This window comes from Babylonia areolata, chromosome 25 (assembly GCF_041734735.1).
Source record: "Babylonia areolata isolate BAREFJ2019XMU chromosome 25, ASM4173473v1, whole genome shotgun sequence".
NCBI lineage: Eukaryota > Metazoa > Mollusca > Gastropoda > Neogastropoda > Buccinidae > Babylonia > Babylonia areolata.
The window spans coordinates 4,424,689-4,445,809 of NC_134900.1; the positions used below are offsets into that span (position 1 = coordinate 4,424,689).

At 44.5% G+C, this 21,121-nt stretch overlaps 1 protein-coding gene across 1 annotated transcript in view; it reads left to right on the forward strand.

The window, feature by feature from the left end:
* LOC143299917 (atrial natriuretic peptide receptor 1-like) overlaps nucleotides 1–19,271 on the forward strand; it is a 561,408-nt gene extending 542,137 nt beyond the window's left edge. Inside the window, exons 17-25 of the mRNA XM_076613452.1 lie at nucleotides 1,537–1,692; nucleotides 3,185–3,356; nucleotides 7,506–7,655; nucleotides 12,013–12,136; nucleotides 14,970–15,038; nucleotides 15,872–16,046; nucleotides 17,141–17,239; nucleotides 18,295–18,386; nucleotides 18,951–19,271. Of these exons, the coding sequence (XP_076469567.1) occupies nucleotides 1,537–1,692; nucleotides 3,185–3,356; nucleotides 7,506–7,655; nucleotides 12,013–12,136; nucleotides 14,970–15,038; nucleotides 15,872–16,046; nucleotides 17,141–17,239; nucleotides 18,295–18,386; nucleotides 18,951–19,034 (1,121 nt within the window). The 3' untranslated portion in view covers nucleotides 19,035–19,271. The remainder of the gene's footprint in view (nucleotides 1–1,536; nucleotides 1,693–3,184; nucleotides 3,357–7,505; nucleotides 7,656–12,012; nucleotides 12,137–14,969; nucleotides 15,039–15,871; nucleotides 16,047–17,140; nucleotides 17,240–18,294; nucleotides 18,387–18,950) is intronic.
* The last annotated feature ends 1,850 nt before the right edge of the window (nucleotides 19,272–21,121 follow it).

A 21,121-nucleotide genomic window follows, 5' to 3' on the forward strand; every position in this document is an offset into this window, starting at 1 on the left:
TTGTATATATTTCTTTCGACTGGTTTTTGTTTATCAATAGGGAAAACAATTTTGTCATTTTCTAGGGGAATATTTTAACTCCATGTGGTTTTCTGAAATAAGCATTGACCACAACCTTGTTGCGAAGGGCCATTTTCGGTGCTGAACGTGGAAAGCGTGCTTCAGTGTTTGCATCAATGTTTGTTTGTTTGTTTGTTTGTTTTTTTACTTGAACAAAAGGGGAAAAGAGGAATGAGAAAGCCATAACACTAGGACAGGAATCCTTCGATGACCGGCGGGACGGAATAGACAAAGCCAAACACCAGATGTGGAGAAGAAAAAAGGATGGATGTACCGCTTCGCACATGGGGTTTGAACCGACAATCAGCACGAGTCGACAGCCCTCACCTCCCTTCCCCTCCACCCCACTCCACCCTACCCCCACCCAATAAATCTGAAGCCTCCACTATCTCCACCCCTCTCTTCCCACCCCCTTATCGCTACACCTTTCTCCCCACTTTTCCCCCCGAGGTCATCATCAATGGATCTTCGCTCTTGAAGTGTACTGAGATTATGTACCTGGGGGTAATGTTGTGGCTTGGATGGAACTGATGTATACCACCCCCCATGCCCCCCTCCACACACACACAGATTGTATTGAAGGATCAGAGCCGTGTCTATCAGCAGGTCTTTCATGCTGGCTGGGTTGTTTCCCTACAGCGGTGCTGCATCCCCTGGCACCGATGGGGCCGATACTGTCTGTGGGCAGAACGTGGGGCTGACTATCTGTGTGATCTGTTGTGCCTGCTGGCCACTGTCCAGCGATGGCGGCACGGGGTGATGCGTGATGGAGGTGATGAACGAGGACATCGTTGTTGAGGGTTGTGGGCTGGGGGGGTGGGGGGGAGGGGGCAGAAAGTATGCTCGTCCGCGCTGCCTGACGTCCACTTTTTGACTTGTCCATAGACACGTACATCTCAAAGTGTCTGTGGTCTGGTACACGTCAACAGCTGGCTTATGTGTCTATAGCTCCAGGGTGTTTTGCTGTTGACTTGACGGACTGTCCAGACACTCGCTGACAGACAGCGGAACGAGGAAGGAAAGGAAGTGCCATCGGCCCCTCCCCCTCTCCATGTGTTTTATTCTGTGCGTCAGATCACATATCGTTTTGTTTGCGGTGTGTCTTTCTCTCCTTTTCTTGTTCGTGTTCGTTTTTTGTTGTTGTTCGTTTTTTGTTGTTATTGTTTTAATGCTTGTAAGTGCATCAAGTATGCTAGACACTTGAGCAGCATCAGCAGATATCGCACCAAGGAAACAGTAGTAGTAGTAGTAGTATTGTTGTTATTGTTGATGTTGTTGTTACTGTTGTTGTTACCATCATTGTCGTCGTCCTTGTTGTTGTTGTTGCTGCTGCTTGTGTTGTGTTATTTACATAATTATAATTGCAGTGTTTGTGCGAGTAGTTGTGGTAGTAGTAGTAGCAGCAGCAGCGGCAGTAGCTGTAGTAATTTTGCTCTCCTTGTCGTCAGCATCATAATGATGACTGTTGCCCTTCAGGTCAGCTGTGGACGGCCCCGGAGCTGCTGCGCATGGCGTCACGGCCCCCCGAGGGCACCCCCAAGGGAGACGTGTACAGCTTCGCCATCATCTGCCAGGAGATCGTCTACCGCAACGGGGTGTTCTTCATCTCCAACGTGGAGTACACCCCTCAGGGTGAGCCACACGAAGAGGCTGTCTCCTTGTGACTGACTGCACTGACTCTGCACGATTCGTACCGTCCTCAGAGGTCTGGGGTGTCCGTCTGTACCCCTCTGTTTTCTGGTGCTCTGTCTTTAAACAAACCGCCCACAGAGTAGGGTATTGTATTGTATTGTATGTATTGTATTACGTTTTTTTGTTGCTTTTTCCGGGGGGGGGGGGGGGTTGTTGTTGTTTTTGTCACAACAGATTTCTCTGCGTGAAATTCGGGCTGCTCTCCACAGCGAGAGCGTGCCGCTACACTGAGAGCGCCATCCATTTTCTGCTTTTTTTTGCTTTTTTTTTCATGTCTGCAATTTTATTTGTTTTCCTATCAAAGTGGATTTTTCTACTTACTTTTGCCAGGGACAACTTTTTTGTTGCCGTGGGTTCTTTTACATGCGCTCAGTGCGTACTTCACACGGGACCTTGGTTTATCGTCTCATCCGAATGATAAGCGTACAGACCAGAACTCAAGGTCTAATGGAAGGGGAGAAAATACTGGAGACTGTGGGATTGGAACCTGTGCACACAGATTCTCTCGCTTCCTAGGTGGACGCGTTGCCTCAAGGCCAATACTCCGTCCGTATCGCTCTGTTTTCTGATGCTCTGTCTGGGCACAAACCGTCAACAGAGGGCTGGGGTGTCTGTCTGTACCCTTCAACAACCATCTACCTGAAGATCCAGTCATCAGCCCCATCCATATGTAATATGCAGCTTCTGTTCAAATGTGTGTGTGTGTGTGTGTGTGTGTGTGTGTGCGTGCGTGCGTGCGTGCATGTGTGTGTGTGTGTGCAATGTGTGCATGTGTGAGTATGCACAAGTTTTTATATTGATATGCACCTGTATGTATCCTAATTTCTACTGTATCTGTGTTTGTGTATGATTTTCAATTTATGTTCGTATCTTATGTACTATCCCCCCCCCTCCCCAATATTCCTTGTGGCCCCGGTACACTTGGTAATAAAGACATTCTATTCTATTCTATTCTATTCTATTTATTCTATTCTATTCTGTTTTCCGTCGCACTCTCTGTACGCCGTCCAGGGTTAGGGTGTCATACTTATATGTTTGTGTATGACTGACGCTCTCTCTGTCTCTCTGTCTGTTCACAAACCGTCCACATAGGCGTAGGCTGTCCGTCTGTAACATCAGTTTGTGTATGACTGACTCTCTCTCTGACTGTTCACATACTGTCCAAATAGGGCTAGGGTGTCTGTCTGTACCCATCTGTTTGTGTATGACTGACGCTGTCTGTTCACAAACCGTCCACACATGATCAGGTTGTCCCCGGCCTGTACCCCTCTGTAATATCCTCCTCCCCCTCCACTCTCCCCCCCCCCCCTCCCCACGGGGGTTTCCTGAAATAAACGCAGTCTTGTCTTGTTCCTGTTCCCGCTCCCTGCGTGCGCGCGTGCGACTGTGACGCTGTGTGTGTTCCTAACCGTGTGCACGCGCCGCCCCACAGAGATCTACGACAAGGTGACGAAGGGCATCCGTCCCGTGCTGAGGCCCACCCTGGAGGAGTTCGACTGCCCCTCGGACGAGCTGGCCGGGGTCATCCGCCGCTGCTGGGCAGAGGACCCCAACGAGCGACCCGACTTCCAGACCCTCAAGTCCCTCATCCGAAAGCTCAACAGGTGGGTGGAGGTGGTTGTATGATGAATGGTTCTCTGGTGCAATTGGAAATCATCTACAGCTTCGTCTTTGGTGAAGGACTATGACTCTCAAACTAGGAGGCAAAATTGCACTGGCTCTTAGTGCTGCAGCCTTGGGGGCTTGTTGGCCTTTGGGAACTACCCCAACGCCGACGTGTCCAAGACCCTCTTGGCCGAGAGAGTGGGGGGTGTAGTAACTTGGTGGCAAGACACTCTCCACTGTAATCAAATTCTAGCCCAGGTAGTCTGGGCAGCAGTTACCTATCTCCTCTGCTGTTCTGATGGTCATGGTCGAACACGACAGACTATCATACATTGTGCTGTATTTCATTGTTGTGTTGTGCTGTATTTCATTGTAGTGTACTGTGCTGTGTTGTGTTTATTTCATTGTAGTGTATTGCTTTGTACTGCATTGTATTGTACTGTACTGTATTGTATAGTGCTACTTTTTGTCACGGCAGATTTCTGTGTGTGAAATTCAGGAGCTGCTGTGCCCAGGGGAGAGCGCGTCGTCATAGTTCTTCATAGTCGGGTTGTGTATTACGACTGGGCCACTGCTCCACTAGGATGGATAGATAGATAGTGTTACAGAACGCGCCCACACACACACACACACACACACACACACACACACACACACACACACACAGAGAGAGAGAGAGATGTAGACATACACTTATATAATAAACATGGCAGGAAGCAGTGTTGGATATTTGCAATTCCCGCAGAGATTGACGAAGTTTTAGGAGACAGACAGACAAAGAGAGAGAGAGATGCAGGGAGAGAGGAAGGGGGGAGGAGCAGAAGAAGGTCGAGCGAGGGTGAGGGAGACAGTGAGGATGAGAGAGAGAGAGAGAGCAGGGAGGAAGGTAGACCGACAAACGGACAGAGAGGGGGACACAAAAAAAGAATCAAACTGTCAGATTTACACTAACATAATAATTTCGGGGACAGGGGGGAGGAGGGAGGAGATGTTTCGGGAGGGAGAGGGGGGGATGTGTGCGGTGGCCTGGGGGTGGGGGGTGAGATCATCCCCCCACCCCCAGCAGTTGACAGGGGCCGTGTGGTGGCAGCCACTGGACGGATGCACTCTGCCAGATGTCAGCCACGGGCTGTCTGTGTGGGGGCTGCCTCCCAATGCCTGGCGTCAGATTATATGGGCGGTTCTTGTGGTGGTGCTGAGCCTTGTGTGGGTGAGATAGAGATGGGGCGGTCCGGGTGGGGGTGGGGGTAAATGAAAGAGAAAGTGCACTGGGGGTGGGGGTGGGAAGAGGAAGAGAGAGAGAAATTGTGCATGGGTGAGTGAGAGAGGTTGTTTGTGGGAAGGGGAGAGAGAGAGGGGGAGAGGGAGAGAGAGATTTGTTTGCGACGAAGAGGGAGTGTGTGAGAGAGAGAGAGAGAGAGAGTGTGTGTGTTTGTGTGTGTGTGTGTGTGTTCGTGAGAGAGTGTGTATTAGAGAGATTTATATAGAGATTATGTGTGTGTGAGAGAGAGCGTGCACGTGAGAGAGAGATAAAGAAAACATAGGTTAGGGGGGAGAGAAGATTGTGTGTGTGTGTGTGTGTGTGTGAGAGAGAGAGAGAGAGAGAGAGAGAGAGAGAGAGAGAATAACTTTGTATATATGTGTAGAAAATGTGTGTGTGTGTGTGTGTGTGTGTGTGTGTGTGTGTGTGTGAGTGTGTGCATGTTAGAGAGACAGAGGGGGTGGTGGTGAGAGAGAAAAGAATATGTACTGTTATTTCCTTTCTCTTCAAATTTATCTCTTATTCTGTCTCCCTCTCCCTCCTCCCCTCCCTCCTACACACACACGTACCCAACCAGTCCCTGACCTTACCCCCACCCTCTTTGCACTCTCTCTCTCTCTCTCTCTCTCTCTCTCTCTCTCTCTCTCTCTCTCCTGTTCCATTACTTTGTTTATGTATTCATGTTGATGTATATATTGATTATAAGTACGCACTGTTTCCATCCAGATTGATTATGTGATGTGTGTATATGAAGAGGAAGAGAGGGAACGTGAGTGTGGTCGCCCGTGTGAGAGAGAGAGAGAGAGTGTCTCTGTGTATGTTTGTGTGCAGTGTGTGTATGCGCGCGTATGTGTGTGTTGTATGTGTGCACGTGCGTGTGTTTGTGTGTGTGCATGCGTACTACGCCCCTTTGCGTGTATGTGTGTGTTCGCGTGTGTATATGTGTGTTCGAGCGCGCGCGCGCGTGTGCGTGTGTGTGAGGGTTGGAAAGTGGTAGTAGTAGTAGTAGTAGTAGTAGTAGTTTGTTCTCGCAAGTAATAGTAGTAGTAGTATCAATATTGTTATCATTAGTCGTAGTAGTGGTAATAGTATATCCTCGCCATTTTTCTCCCCCCCCCTCCCCACGCCCCCCACGCCCACCCCCACTCCGAACACGACACCCTGTGTGCTCTCTCCAGTCCCAAGTATCTGACCCTTCTTCCATTGATTGTTTTATCAAAATAGTAGTTATTGCATTTTGTTTATAATTTGCTTCCCGTTCTGTGGGAATCACCGATCGCCATGTGTAGAGAGCGGGGGGGAAAATAGAAGAGACATCCAACACCCGTTGTTGTTGTTGTTTTGCTGTTGTTGTTGTTTTGTGTTGTGTTTTGACGTATTTTTGAGGATAAGTGGATGGGGCTTTTGCACTGTTTCTGTGTGTTTTTCGTGTATTTTTATGTGATTTTCGTTGTTGTTGTTGTTGTTTTGCTGTTGTTGTTTTGTTGTGTTTTGACGTATTTTTAAGGATAAGTGGGTGGGGCTTTTTACACTGTTTCTGTGTGTTTTTCGTGTATTTTTATGTGATTTTTGTTGTTGTTGTTGTTGCTGTCATTGTTCTTGATTGTGTGTGTTTGTTGGTTGTGGTGGTTGTGGTTGTTGTTGTTTCTGTTCCGTTTTGTGAAAATTAGCTCATTTAAGATCGTGATTATTTTTCCCTCTTTTTTTTTCTTTTTTTTGTGCGTGTGTGTGTGTGTTTCTTTGGGTTTTTTTTTGTATCTTTCTTTCTTTCTTTCTTTCTTTCTTTGTTTTTAGCCATCAGGCTGACAGGAATGCCTTGGGGAGTGGGGCGGGGGGGAGTGGGAGGGGGGGGAAACTGTTCCGTGTAATTCCCGTTTCATTAGTGTTAATGGGAAGTAATGACCATGCTGTCAGGAACGGTAATCAAGGGGCAACAATCCTGGTGTCTTTGTTTATCGGTGTGTTTTCACAACTCCTTCTCTCTCTCTCTCTCTCTCTCTCTCTCTGTCTCTCTCTCTGTCTCTCTCTCTCTCTCTCTCTCTCTCTCTCTCTCTCTCTCTCTTTAATCTGTTTGTATGTCTGTCTCTGTATTTTTCCCCCTGCGTCAGACTTTGTCTTCTCCCTCTGTCTCTATGTGTTGCTTCTCTTTGAAACGTTTCCTGCCTCCCTCTCTCTCTCTGCCTCTCTCTCTGTCTCTCTCTCTCTCTCTCTCTCTCTCTCCCTCTCTCTCTCTCTCTCTGTCGCTCTCTCTCTCTCTCTCTTTCTCTCTCTCTCTCTCTGTCTCTCTCTTTGTCTCTCTGTCTCTGTCTGTCTGTCCCCCTCTCTTTCTCTCTGTCTCTCTCTCTCTCCCTCTCTCTCTCTCTCTGTTCTGTGTGTCTGTTAGTCTATCTGTTCTTCTGTCTGTCTGTCTCTCTCTCTCTCTCTTTCTGCCTCGTTCTCCTTTAGTGGTTGGTTGTTGTGTGTTCATACTGAGCCCATTATCAAGAACATGTAGCTGTTGTGTGTTAATGCTATAGCCACTATCAAGAACATGTCCTTGTTGTGTGTGTAATGTTGTAGCCACTATTAAGAACATGTCCTTGTTGTGTGTGTATTAATGCTGTAGCCACTATCAAGAACATGTCCTTGTTGTGTGTGTAATGCTATACCTGCTATCAAGAACATGTCGTTGTTGTGTGTGTAATGCTATATCTACTATCAAGAACATGTTGTGTGTGTAATGCTATACCTACTATCAAGAACATTCTTTTGTTGTGTATGTAAGAACATGCTGTGACTCTGAAGAAAAAAAAACACCAAGAACATGCTGTTTGTTGCTGTGCCTTCATGCTGAACATAACAACATGTTGTTACTGTTCTTCTTCATGTCGTCGTCGTTGTCGTCCAGGAACGGGGACAAGGGCAACATCCTGGACAACCTCCTGTCCCGCATGGAGCAGTACGCCAACAACCTGGAGGCCCTGGTGGCGGAGAGGACCCAGGACTACCTGGAGGAGAAGAAGCGGGCCGAGGACCTGCTGTACTCCATGCTGCCCAAGTCAGTGATCCCCTGTCCTGCCCCCCTCTGCCTGTCTGACTGGTTTTCCGGCATGCATGCCTTTCTTGTCTGCCTGTCTTTGCAGGGAGGGAGTTGTGTTTTGATCTTGATCATGATAAGAAGAAGAAGGAGGAGGAGGAGGCGCACACACAAAACGATGCATGCACACGCACGAACACACACGCAACACACACAGTTGTTACACTCTGAATCATAATGTAATAGTATCTTACCCACATGTTTTTCTTTTTACATAATAATTGATGTGTGCATGGTGATAAGTAAAGGGTGTGTCAGTTGTTTTTTTTTGTTTTTTTGTTTTGTTTTGTTTTTTTGTTTTGTTTTGTTTTTTGCTGACGGGCATTTTATTTTGAGCCTAAAGAAAATTTTCTGTTTTTGGTTGAAGCAGATAATAAAGTATTTTGAATTGAATTGAATTGAATGTAACAACGATAATATTAATACCAAGAAGAAAAAGTACATCAACAAGAACAACAATGAGAAGAAGAAGAAAAAGAGATAGTAGTAGTAGTAATGGTGGTGGTGGTAGTAGTAGTAGTAGTACAGTGTAAAGGAAAAAAAAGGAATGAATGAATGGATGAATGGAATTTGTTGGGCGCCTTTCTCGAAGTAAGGTTAGATTCAGTGCGTTGACAACCACCCCTTCCCCGAAAATGACCAAGCCACACCCAGCCTTACTTACGTGCACCCATGAGCAGCAAGCAGCTGAGATCAGATGCGGAGTAACCAAAAATCACGAAACGATATCACGAAAAGATATGAAGAGTTTAGCAGGGATTTGAACGTTGGGAGTTTTGGTTTAGTTCCGAAGACTGACAGGCAGCGAAATGGGGATGTCGGTAGCAGACCGAAATTAAATAGCTTTCTTCTTCTTCTTCTTTCTGCTGCTGCTCCTCTTTCTTCTTCTTCTTCTTCTTCTTCTGCTGCTGCTGCTGCTCCTCCTCCTCCTCCTCCTCCTCCTCCTCCTCTTTCTTCTTCTTCTTCTTCTTCTTCTTCTTCTTCTTCTTTCGATTATCATCAGCAGCAGCAGCAGCATCATCGTCGTCATCATCATCATCATCGTCGTCGTCGTCGTCGTCACATCAAATCATCTTCGTCGTCGCCATCATCATCGTCATCATCATCACCCATATAAAAACTGTGTGTGTGTGTGTGTGTGTGTGTGTGTGTGTGTGTTTTATCTTCAGTTTAACGTCTATTCACTATAAGTGTTTTTAGACGGAAAGGAGTAAAGAAGTGGATAAAGGAAAGGGAATGCATGTGAATATTAGTGTAAAAAAAAAAAAAAAAAAAAAAAAAAAATTCATGTTATGTAACAGAGGAAAAGTATATTATAAGAAAAAGATCTAAAGAGATTGTGGTGTGTATTGAATGAGGTGTCATGGGAAGGAGAATATGTATATGCATATCAACAAGTATTAACCTATAACAATGTAAATATAAATAACAACATTAATTATAACACATCAAAGGAGGATACCAACTGGACTGGAGTTTAAAATTTCCGAAAACATTCTAAGCAATGAATAATCATTCAAAATCTTTTCAGTGGCTAATGAAATATTGGAAGAAAAGTCATCAACTACATCTTTAGGAATTAACGGTCTTATGCTCGGACAATGAATGAGTAGATGACTTACAGTTATTTGCTTACCGCATATACATTTTATATTTTTAGAAAATTTTGTACGAAAGGCATTTAAACGAATTCTATACATTAGACTTGTAATTTGTCTTGAATGTGCTGCTGGTGTCAAATTTAGAAAATGTTTGGGATTAGCTGCATTCTTTGTGTTTACACAACATTGGTAATATTGATTATTTGAATCTATAAGTAATTTCTTAAATCGATTTCTAGAGACATTTTCTATACAACTAATGTATTCATGTAGATCTAACTGGATGTCAAGTTGTATTGCGCCTTCGAAATTACGTGCTGCTCTTCTAGCTGCTTGGTCTACCCACTCATTTGAAGATATTCCACAGTGCGAAGGTACCCAACAGAAAGTTAATTTAATGCCCTGTTTTGTCAGTTGGTGAATAATATGTTTTATTTCCATTGTCATCTCTATTCGCTTCTTTGAATTTGGAGATTCTATAGCTTTTAATACTGACTTCGAGTCTACACATAATAGAATTTCACTGACAGTTTTCGGAATGTCTGAAATATAATTTAAGGCCATAAGTATGGCTATAAGTTCAGCTGTGAAAATGGAATATTGTCTACCAATATAGTATAATTTTTCTAATCTAAATGAAGGAATTACAAAAGCCGCTCCTGAATTACCATCTTCTAGAACAGATCCGTCTGTGTATATTTTTAGATAATTAGAATATTGATTTTCTATATGGGAGAGCACTTCAGGTTTTAACAAAAATGGTGACTGGTTCTTGGATAAATCTGTATAATCCATGTCAAAGGTAGCTTTACACTGCTCCCATTCAGGGACTGGTGAAAAAGTAGGTATTTTTGCAATTTGCTTGTCTCTTGATTCCGTAGCACTAATGATATCTGATGCAAATGTATTGATGGATGTCATAGACTGTATCGTCTTAGCTCGTTTAGCAAAATCTTTTTGTGAACTTAAATTAACTTCTTCTTTTGAAAAGGTTTCATATGCTAAAGATTTGATAACGAATTTCGCGGCTGAAGCTTTCCTTTGTTCATCAAGAGATAAAACACCTGCTTCTCTGTAGGTCCCTAAATTTGATGTAAGAATGGGCACACCTAGAGCAAGTTTATAAGCCTTACAATCGATGCTTTGCAGCTTCTTTAACAAATGCAGTGGAGCACTGAAAAATACCTCTTGAGCGTATGTCAAGCGTGAACGTACGAGAGAGGTTGCGAGAGATATCAACGCTTTGGTATCTTGCCCCCAGTGCTGTTTACAAATTATTTTAAGGAAATTTAGACCTTTTCTTGCTTTGTTTAGTATATAGTCAATATGATAATTCCACGAAAGCTTTGAAGAAATATAAACTCCCAAAAATTTAACATATTGTGTATATCTGATGATAGAACCATGTATTGTAAACACAGGGAGCTTTTCTGGGTCTGATCCTGTGTTAAATAGCATCATATTTGTTTTTTCTAAGGACAATGATAAGCCATTTTCCGTCATAAAGTTGCTGATTTTATCAAGTTCCCGCTGGTATATTTTCTTTATGTAATTCAGTGTCCTAGTAGGCGTTTTATTTTTCATTGTCACCTTCATCCATAAACAAATGTCATCAGCAAATTGAACCAAGACTGTATCTTTAGCTAGCTTGTTAGGTAGATCTGCTAATAATATATTGAATAAAATTGGCGAAATTACTGATCCTTGTGGTAACCCCATATGTAATTGTCTGGGGTTTGAGTAGGTGTTTCCTATTCTTACTTGTATAAATCTATCTGATAAGAAACTTCTGATATAATCATACATGTTGCCTGTGATACCGATATTTTTCAGTTTATATAAAAGTCGAGCGTGCCACACTTGGTCGTATGCTTTTTTCACATCAAAAAAAGTCGCTAGTACGTTTTTTCGCCTTGCAAACTGTTGCTTTACCTGTGTAGTCAGTTTGACTAGATGTTCTGTGGAGGATCTACCTTTTCTGAAGCCAGCTTGGTTTACAGGAATTACACTATGCTTCTCACAATAATGAACAAGTCTTTTTAGAACAATTTTTTCCATTAGTTTGCATACATGCGATGTTAAGGCAATTGGTCGATAACTGTTTTTATCTGTTCTGCGTTTGCCCTGTTTGTGTATTGGGACAACAATTGATTGTTTCCATACAAGAGGAATGTCACCATCAGACCAACATTTCTTTAAAATTAAGTGTAAGAAATCAGTCAAATTTCCAGGCAAATGTCTCAACATTTCGTTTGAAATTCCGTCTAAACCAACTGCTGTTTTTTTGCTGCTGAGATTTGAGAGACATTCCTTTATTTCATCTGGTGTTATTTCACTATTTATATATAGGTGATTTACGCTCTCTGAACCTTGGTATATTTCATTTTTCTCTTGGCTTTCTCTGAACTTTCTATTTTCTTCTGACAAACCAGTGATTCTACTGTGATTACCAAACATGTCAGCAAAAACTTCTGCCTTTTCAATATTTGAAGGTAGATCTGTATGGTCCAGTTTAATTGGGCATTGTGGTAAATATATTCCATTTTTCATTGATTTTAGTTTTTCCCATACCTTTTGCATATCTTTGTGATTGAAAACTTCATTTGTGCAGAAAGACGACCAGTACTGCCTTTTCGCTTGTGCGTTAACACTATTTGCTTTATTTTTAGCCTTTTGTGTGTGTGTGTGTGTGTGTGTGTGTGTGTGTGTGCCAACAGGTCCGTGGCGGGCTGTTTGATACGCGGGCAGTCCGTGGTGGCGGAGACGTTTGAGAGCGTCACCATCTACTTCTCCGACATCTGTGGCTTCACCGCCCTGTCCGCCGCCAGCACCCCCATGCAGGTCAGCATCTGGCCCAGTGGCCACACGCCCCGACAAGCCAAGCCAGTGTCCATAGGGTTCGAGTCCCGACTGGACCGCGATATTTTAAATCCCCACAATCCCCCCACACACACACGCACACACAGCCCCGTCCCGTTTCTCGCCACCCCCTCTCTCCACTAGTCCTTGAGGTGTTCTCTCGGTGCTAGTCTTTCTGATGAGACGATAAAACGTCGGTCCCGTGTGTACTGTGTACAAGTTAGCACGTAGTGAAAAGCACATGGCAGCAAGAAGGTATCGTGTCATGTCCCTGGCGAAATTCTTTGCAAAAATCCTCTTTGGTATTAACTGAAAACTACACTTGCTGACATGAAAAAAGGCTGGCGCTACACTGTGACAACACGCTGCCCCCAGGGGGGTGGGGGTGGTTGGGGGGGGGGGATCAATACAGATTTTACACAGAAAATAAAATCTGTTGTGACTAAAAAGTAATGCAGTATGATCATCTATGCTTCGTTTAAGCCTCCTCGTGCTCTGTGGCACATAAGGGATCTCCACCGCTGCCTGTATTGTGCTGTCTTTGCTCAGTGGTATTCTTCAGCTAACTCCTTCCAGTCTTTTTCAACCTTTTTTTTCTGCCCCGTCATCTGCACCGTTTCAGTGGCATTACTCCCACGCCGCTCATTTAGATTCCTCCATGCACGGCCACACCCGGGTTTGTCCGTCGTAGTTTCAGCGTCGGCAGTCCACAGGGAACCATCGATATTAGGTCGCCAGGAGGCCACACACCAGAGGAGACCCTGCACTGCTGCTGAGTCACTTCGGTGGTGTTGTTCTGCACAACTTGTCTCCCTTGGTCTTCCAGGATTGGGAAGAATGGGCCATGCCTAACATCTTAATCCTTGAATATAAAAAAAGAAGCGTTTTGAGTTCTGAGTTCCGAGCTCTCTTTCCCCCATGTGTTGTCCAGGGAAGAGCTATCTTGGAAGTGATTGATTGATACTTATATAGCGCCTATCCTCGGTCAGAGACCAAGCTCTAAGCGCTTTACATACACGGGGACATTTGCACCACAGGCTGCCTACCTGGGTAGAGCCGACTGACGGCTGCCACTGGGTGCTCATCATTCGTTTCCTGTGTCATTCAATCAGATTTCAGACGCACACACATACACACACAGACAGACATGTAACATTTTACGTGTGTGACCGTTTTTTGTTTTTTTTATTCACCCCGTCATGTAGGCAGCCATTCTCCGTTTTCGGGGGTGTGCATGCTGGGTATATTCTTGTTTCCATAACCCACCGAACGCTGACATGGATTACAGGATCTTTAACGTGCGTATTTGATCTTCTGCGTGCGCATACACACGAAGGGGGTTCAGGCACTAGCAGGTCTGCACATATGTTGACCTGGGAGATCGGAAAAATCTCCACCCTTTACCCACCAGGTGCACCGAGATTCGAACCCAGGACCCTCAGATTGAAAGTCCAGCGTTTTAACCACTCGCCTATTGCACCCGAAGTGCATGGGGTGGCATTCTAAGGACTGGCCTATCCAGCGCCTCCTTTGTCGTTTGATCTCAGATCGAATGATGAAAGGAAATTCAATGTTTGAGATTGTGTTTGGCCAAAACATTTTCAGTTCTGCGTTGGCCACGGTTCTAGAACAGTTACCGTTTACGGGTGATGCTTTTTGGTGACTTTCTAGGACTGATCCATACAAGAGTGTGCTTCAGACATTGTTCCTGAGCAGTGGGGTCTTGGTCCTGGTGCTGGTGGTGCCAGGTTCAGTTTCAGTAGCTCAAGGAGGCGTCACTGCGTTCGGACAAATCCATATACGCTACACCACATCTGACAAGCAGTGTAACCCAACGCGCTTAGTCAGGCCTTGAAAAAAAAAGGGGGGGGGGAATAAATAATAGATAAATACATTTTTTAAAAAACTACTACTACTAATGATATGTATAAGGCGCAAAAACTTGAAGTCAACTATAAGCGTACGTAAATAAAAAAAATTTATTTTTTTTTTTAAGCCCAGGATGGAAAGGGGACAAACCACGTTCGTGGAAAATGTGTTCCCGAAATGAAGAGGATTACCTACCTTACCGCTCGTTGTTTCCTTTCAATAGAAGACAGGGCAGTTTATTGCGTTCCAGCCGTACCTATAAAATAGTATTATTGATAAAGAAAAACAAACACTCACCGGTGGCCGTGGACTTTTTTGCTGGGTATTACTTCTGTCGATGATAAACATGATGATGATGTACAATTCATACAAAACGTTTTAACTCACTCAGTACGGCCAGTCCTCTCTTCTCCTCTGCACAGACCCCTCGGATGTCCAGTGGGTGTCTCAATGACCCAACCTTTAGCTTCCGTCGTCAGAACTGTGGTATTCTTTGTCAACATTCACCTCTTCAGTATAAGAGCGTTCCGCTTGCAATATTTTGATGATGGTAATTGGGATGAAACGCTGTTGACGTCGTCTTTTTCGCCGTTCGTATGGAGAGAGTTAATTAAGCAGAAACACAACTGGTACCGTTGAAGGTCAAAGCGCTGTTGATAACAACATAACTGCTACGGTAGTGACCTAGAACTGTCAGAACGAGTATTGAAGAAAGAGTAAGTGTGGACAGTCTGCATGAAACAAAAGATACATGATTAGTAACCGCACTTCCTCGTTGTCTGATGTTTCTATTAAGTTTTTCACACACACACGCACGCACGCACGCACGCACGCACGCACACACACCTCTCGTGCGTCAGAACAACAAAAAAATTGTTCAACCAAAGGAAACTTGAAATGTGAATGGTGTACTTACCGTTCAACCTGTCGTGTCTGTCTGTTCCAGGTTGTGGCTTTGCTGAACGACCTGTACACAATGTTCGACTCTATTCTGGAAAACTTCGATGTGTATAAGGTGCGTCGCTCTATTTCTGGTCTCTTCCTCGATGTATTAAAGGTGTGTCCACATTTCTGTGCTTTATCTCTGCGTCTGTCTTGATGTGAATAAGGTATGTCCATATTTCTGTAGTCTTTCTGTGTGTCTGACTTGATGCATTTTAATGTGAGTCGGTATTTCTGTACTTTTTACCTGTGTCTGACTCAATGTGTATCAGGTATATCCGTATTCCTGTAGTCTTTGTCTGTGTCTGACTCGATGTATAATAAGGTACGTACGTATTTGTGTAGTCTTTCTCTGTGTCTGACTCCATTCTGAACACACACACACACACACACACACACACACACACACACACACAAAGATATATACCCTAACTAGGTCGGTGACAACCCAACAACTGCCTTCACCTCTACACTCCATCTCGCTCACTACGATCGGCTTCCGATCCACTCTGTTTACGCATGCCCAGATTCAAACACTCGACTGTTGGCCGCCGTTCTTTCTCTGTCTCTGGACCTTGCAATTGGAATGAACTTCCTCTTTCGCTTCGTCAAGTCTCCGCACTCAGCTTTTTCAAGTCTGGCCTTAAAACCCACCTCTTCCCAAAATAGCCTCCCTTGCCTGCCTCTTCCTTGTCTTCAGTTTCTACAGTTTTAGAGTTATGCATGCGTGTGAATGACTGGTGCGAAAGCGCTTTGATTGGTCTCTGCACAAGATTCAGCGCTATATAAATACCATGATTATTATTATTATTATTATTATTCCGCTTTTCAATTCATCCATCCCCAGATTACAAACTGCTAACAATCCCCCCCCCCCCCCCCCTCCCCCCCTTCCACCTCCCCCAGGTGGAGACAATTGGTGACGCCTACATGGTGGTGTCGGGACTGCCCATGCGCAACGGCAAGCGGCACGCGCGGGAGATCGCCGGCATGTCGCTGGCCCTCCTGAACGGCGTCAAGTCCTTCAAGATCCGTCACAGGCCCGAGGACAAGCTGAAGCTGAGGATAGGGCTGCACACTGGTCAGTGGTGTCCTTTCTTTCTTTCTCTCTTTCTGTCTTTCTGTCTTTCTCTCTTTCTATCTTTCTATCTGGACTTCAAGATATAACGTGCGAATGGATGGTCAAAACACGAAGTATTTCATGTATGTTTTATTGTTTCTTGTTTGATTGATTGTTTCATTTCTTTGCATATTGTGTTGTAAGTGTGCTGCTAATCTTTATTTATTTATCTTCAGTGTTGATAATTTATTTGATCATTATGGGATATATGATCATTTGGCATTGAAACAAATGTTAACCCACGAACCCCCTTGTCAAAAGACCTTTTTGTTGGCAATGACAATAAACGGTTTCAAGTTTCTCTTTCTGTTTGTCGTTGTGTTTTTGTTTGTTGTTGTTTTTTGGTTTTGTTTTTTGTTGTTGTTTTTTTGTTGGGTTTTTTTTTGTTTGTTTTTTTCTCTCTCTCTTTCTCTCTATCTTTCTCCGTACTTCAGAGTATTGGCTAATTTCTAATATTCATAGAAATGTCAATGGAATGCTATTGTCAGCACAATTTATTGAATGCAATAAAGCATTTGATTCATTCATATCTTTCTCCGTCTTCATAGGCTGTGACCCCTCCACCTCGATCCACTCCTATATTTGAGTGGGCCTCTTTTGTTTGTTTGTGTTTTTCTTGTTGGTGGTGGTTTTTGTTGTTGTTGTTGTTGTCATTGTTTGTTACTTGTGTGTGTGTGTGTGTGTGTGTGTGTGTGTGTGTGTGTGAATAGAATAGAATAGAATATTTTTTATTGTCATAAAACCTTCAAGTTTATAAGACACTATGAAACATACACATGAGCATATTAAGAAGAGAAACTTTCGTGTGTGTGCGTGTGTGTGCGTGTGTGTGTGTGTGTGTGTGTGTGTGTGTATGGGCGCTTTTACCCACTTTCAAGGTTAAGACAGTCAAACTCCATTTTTTTTAGAAAATAAGTATTGCTGGGTATAGTCATGTCTTCATTACTCACCGGAGTTGGACATGGATTTCCGGATCTTAGCTTGCGTACTTTAATCCTCGGTGTGTGTGTGTGTGTGTGTGTGTGTGTGTGTGTGTGTGTGTGTGTGTGTTGCAGGGTCTGTGGTGGCGGGGGTGGTGGGGCTGAAGATGCCCCGCTACTGTCTGTTCGGCGACACGGTCAACACGGCCTCCAGGATGGAGTCCAACGGACTGCGTGAGTTGTTTCCCCTCTCTTCTTCTTCTTCTCCTTCCTCCTCCTCCTCCTCCTCCTCTCCTTCCTCCTCCTCCTTCTTCTCCTCCCTCCTCCTCCTCCTTCTTCTCCTCCCCCTCCTCCTCCTCCTCCTTCTTCTTCTTCTTCTTCTTCTTCTCCTTCCTCCTTCCTCCTCCTCCTCCTCCTCCTTCTTCATCTTCTTCCTCCTCCTCCTCCTCCTTCTTCTTCTGCTCCTTCCTCCTTTTTCCTCCTCCTACTCCTTCTTCTTTTTCTTCTCCTCCTCCTCCTTCTCCTCCTCCTTCCTCCTCCTCCTTCTTCATCTTCTTCTCCTTCTCCTCCTCCCCCTTTTTCTTCTCCTTCTTCCTTCTCCTCCTTCCTCTTCTTCTTCTCCTTATTCTCATTTCTCCCTGTCATTTTTCTCCTCCTATTTCTCCTTCTCTTCCTTGCTCATCTTCTTCGCCGCTACCTGCTCTCTTCAATACGCTGGTGGTCACGGGGACCATGATGTCATTTCGTTGGTGATGGTGATGATTACAGTTATGGCAATGATGATGATTGTTAGTGGCGATGATGATGTTAGTGATATTGATGATGATGATGATGACGGTGACGTTGGTGGTGGTGGTGATGATGATGATGATGATGACGGTGGCGTTGGTGGTGGTGGTGATGATGATGATGGTGATGACGGTGACGTTGGTGGTGGTGGTGGTGGTGGTGATGATGATGATGGTGATGACGGTGACGTTGGTGGTGGTGGTGGTGGTGGTGATGATGATGATGGTGATGACGGTGGCGGTGGTGGTGGTGGTGATGATGATGATGATGATGACGGTGGTGGTGGTGGTGGTGGTGATGATGATGATGGTGATGACGGTGGCGGTGGTGGTGGTGGTGGTGGTGATGATGATGGTGATGACGGTGGTGGTGGTGGTGATGATGATGGTGATGACGGTGGTGGTGGTGGTGATGATGATGGTGATGATGGTGATGACGGTGGTGGTGGTGGTGATGATGATGATGATGATGGTGATAGTGATCATGTTGATGTATTACAGCTCTGAAGATCCACATAAGCCAGCAGACAAAAGACATCCTGGACGAGTTTGAGCAGTTCATCACAGAGCTGCGTGGAGAGGTGGAGATGAAGGTAAAGTGTGTGTCTGTGTGTATGTGTCTGTGTGTGTCTAGTATGTCACGATAATCATACAAACACAGCTTCTCTCTCTCTCTCTCTCTCTCTCTCTCTCTCTCTCTCTCTCTCTCTCTCTCTCTCTCTGTGTGGATATGGTGGAGAGAAGAAAAAAAAAAACGGCCACATGCGTAAAAGCCTATTTGTAGAAAGGGTTAAGCGAGAGAGTTACAGAAGAAGAAGAAAAAGAAGAAGAAAGAAGATGTGTACATCTACATAATCAAGCGGAAGAATATGACACAAGAAAAAAAGCTGCACATCCTGTAAACCGGCAATAGACAAGAACAACAGTGCATCACCACCCCCTCCCCGACCTGTTTGTATGGAGAAGAAAAAGTAACAAGGAGAAAAAGAAAAGATATGAAACGGAAGAAAAGATGTTGTACATGCTCTAAACCAGCAGCGAACAAGAACAACAGTGCCCCCCCACCCCCACCCCTCGTGTCTCGAGCGCTTTGTGACCGGGTGGCTTTACACGCAACGTGTACGGACGATCTACTTTCGCTTTTTTTTTTTGTGCAGGGCAAAGGGATGCAGACGACCTACTGGCTGCAGGGAGAGAAGGAGGCAGCCCCGGACAGCCTCCTGAACCACGGCCTCTTGTGACGGCCCTCCCGACTTCTATGCAACCATCACCACCAACCACCACCACAACCACCAGCCACCACAACCACCACAACAGCAACAACAAGAGCAACAGCAACAGCGAGCATCGTCATCATCGTCACGGCCACCACGACATCAACGCTTCATGATTTCCACATCCATGCCGTCGTCTTCTGCTGTCTCCAGAACCTGGATAAACCTGGCGGGCTTCGTTGAGGTTGTTCGTTTTCTGTCGGAGAGTTAGACGAGGGGGGGGGGGGGGTGAGGTCTGTTGTTCGTTTTCTTTCGGAGAGTTAGACGAGGGGGGGGGTGAGGTCTGGGCCTTGAGTTCCTTGGTCCCTTTGTCCCTCTCTCTCTCTCTCTCTCTCTCTCTCTCGTTTTCTGTCTCTTGTTGTGGACGCCCTGTTCTCATTGCTGCTGCTTGCTGTAGGTGTGGGGTGTGTCGGTTTTGCTTGGCACGTGCACAAAAGCGGCCGGTCGATGTCGGTGGGGCGAGGGGTGGAGGAGTGTGGGGGAGGTGAAGTTTGAGTCACTGTTGACAACGCAAGACCACAGCGTTTGTGTTGAGAAGAAACCTTTGCTGATGAAGAAAAAAACAAAAACAAAAAAACAAAAACAAAACCACCAAAGCATCAGAGCATCTTCTGTATGCGTTCCCTATACGTCACGTTGACGATCGAAAAACAGGACCTGACGAAGCTTGACCTCTTTCATGATGTGGAGTTGTGACGGGGTCACGTGGCACCAGACTGTGAGTTGTAACAGTGCCACGTGGAAACTGCGTCATCAGAAAGTGAGCTGTTGTTGCGGCATGACGTGGATATCAATCATCACGTCGTGTTTTCTCCTGTTTGTGAAACTGACTTTGGAATTTGATGGAGAGTGACTTGGTTTGGTTTGCTGGTTTTTTGTTGGTGTTTTTTTTTGTTTTGTTTTGTTTTGTTTGTTTGTTTGTTTTGTTTTGTTGTTGTTGTTGTTGTTTTTGTTGTTTGTTTGTTGTTGTTGTTGTTGTTTTGGGGGGTTGGGTTTTTTGGGGTTTTTTCAGGCTGTGATGAAGTGTTTGTTGGATATATTGATACGATCAAGGATTGATTGACTGCATGTTGTACAGGCAGTGCTTGGTTTGAAACAGGAGGACGTTTGTCAGCGACAGAACAGGGGTAGTCGTGTGGTGTGCTTGTGTTGTTTTGTTTTGTTTTTATGACGAGAGAAAAACCCTACATAGCCCTTTTTTTGGTTACCACTTCCATTGACTGCACTTCTATTGCTGGTGACAGTCATGTGGTCATGTTTGTGGGTTTTGTTTTGTTTTTCATCAGGTGAGGTCTACATCACTTGCAGTTAAATTCAGCTTGAGTTAACTAAAATAAATGTAGAAATAAAAGGGTGGGCGGAGGGAGGGGACAGTTTTAATGTCAGTGGTGTAGACCATACCATCTCTCTTGCACACACACACACACACACACACACACACACACACACATATATATATATATATATATATATATATATATATATATGTATATTTATATAGATATAGATATATAGATAGATAGATAGATAGATAGATAGATATATATCACAGGTGCGCACATGTGCATGATAACGAAATATGATTGGGCCTCCTATGCTTTTTGTGGACACACACACACACACACACACACACACACACACACACACACACACGTGTGTGTGTGTGTGTGTGTTATCAAAGTTATGAATGCATTTTAACACCTCCATACAAGCAGCTTGCAAACGAACTACCAAAACATGTTTTTTTCCCCATCTGAATCAAAGGGGGTTTTGTGTTTTATTGATGCTGTTGTTATTGCTGAAACAAGCATTGTCCTATTTAACTGTTTGTGATGGAGGCTTTTTTTATGCGTTTCCTTCCAGCGTCTCTTTATGCAGCTTTCTCCTTTCCATTTTTTTCCTTCCTCTGTTGGAGGCACGGTTTATATGTGTATAATGGTGGATATATTTTTTTTATACCTACGCCTCCTCGTCTATCACTAGAATCAAGAGGAAACTGAGTGAGTCAGATCTGATTGACTTTAAACCCCACGGATATAGAGTTGTCACACACG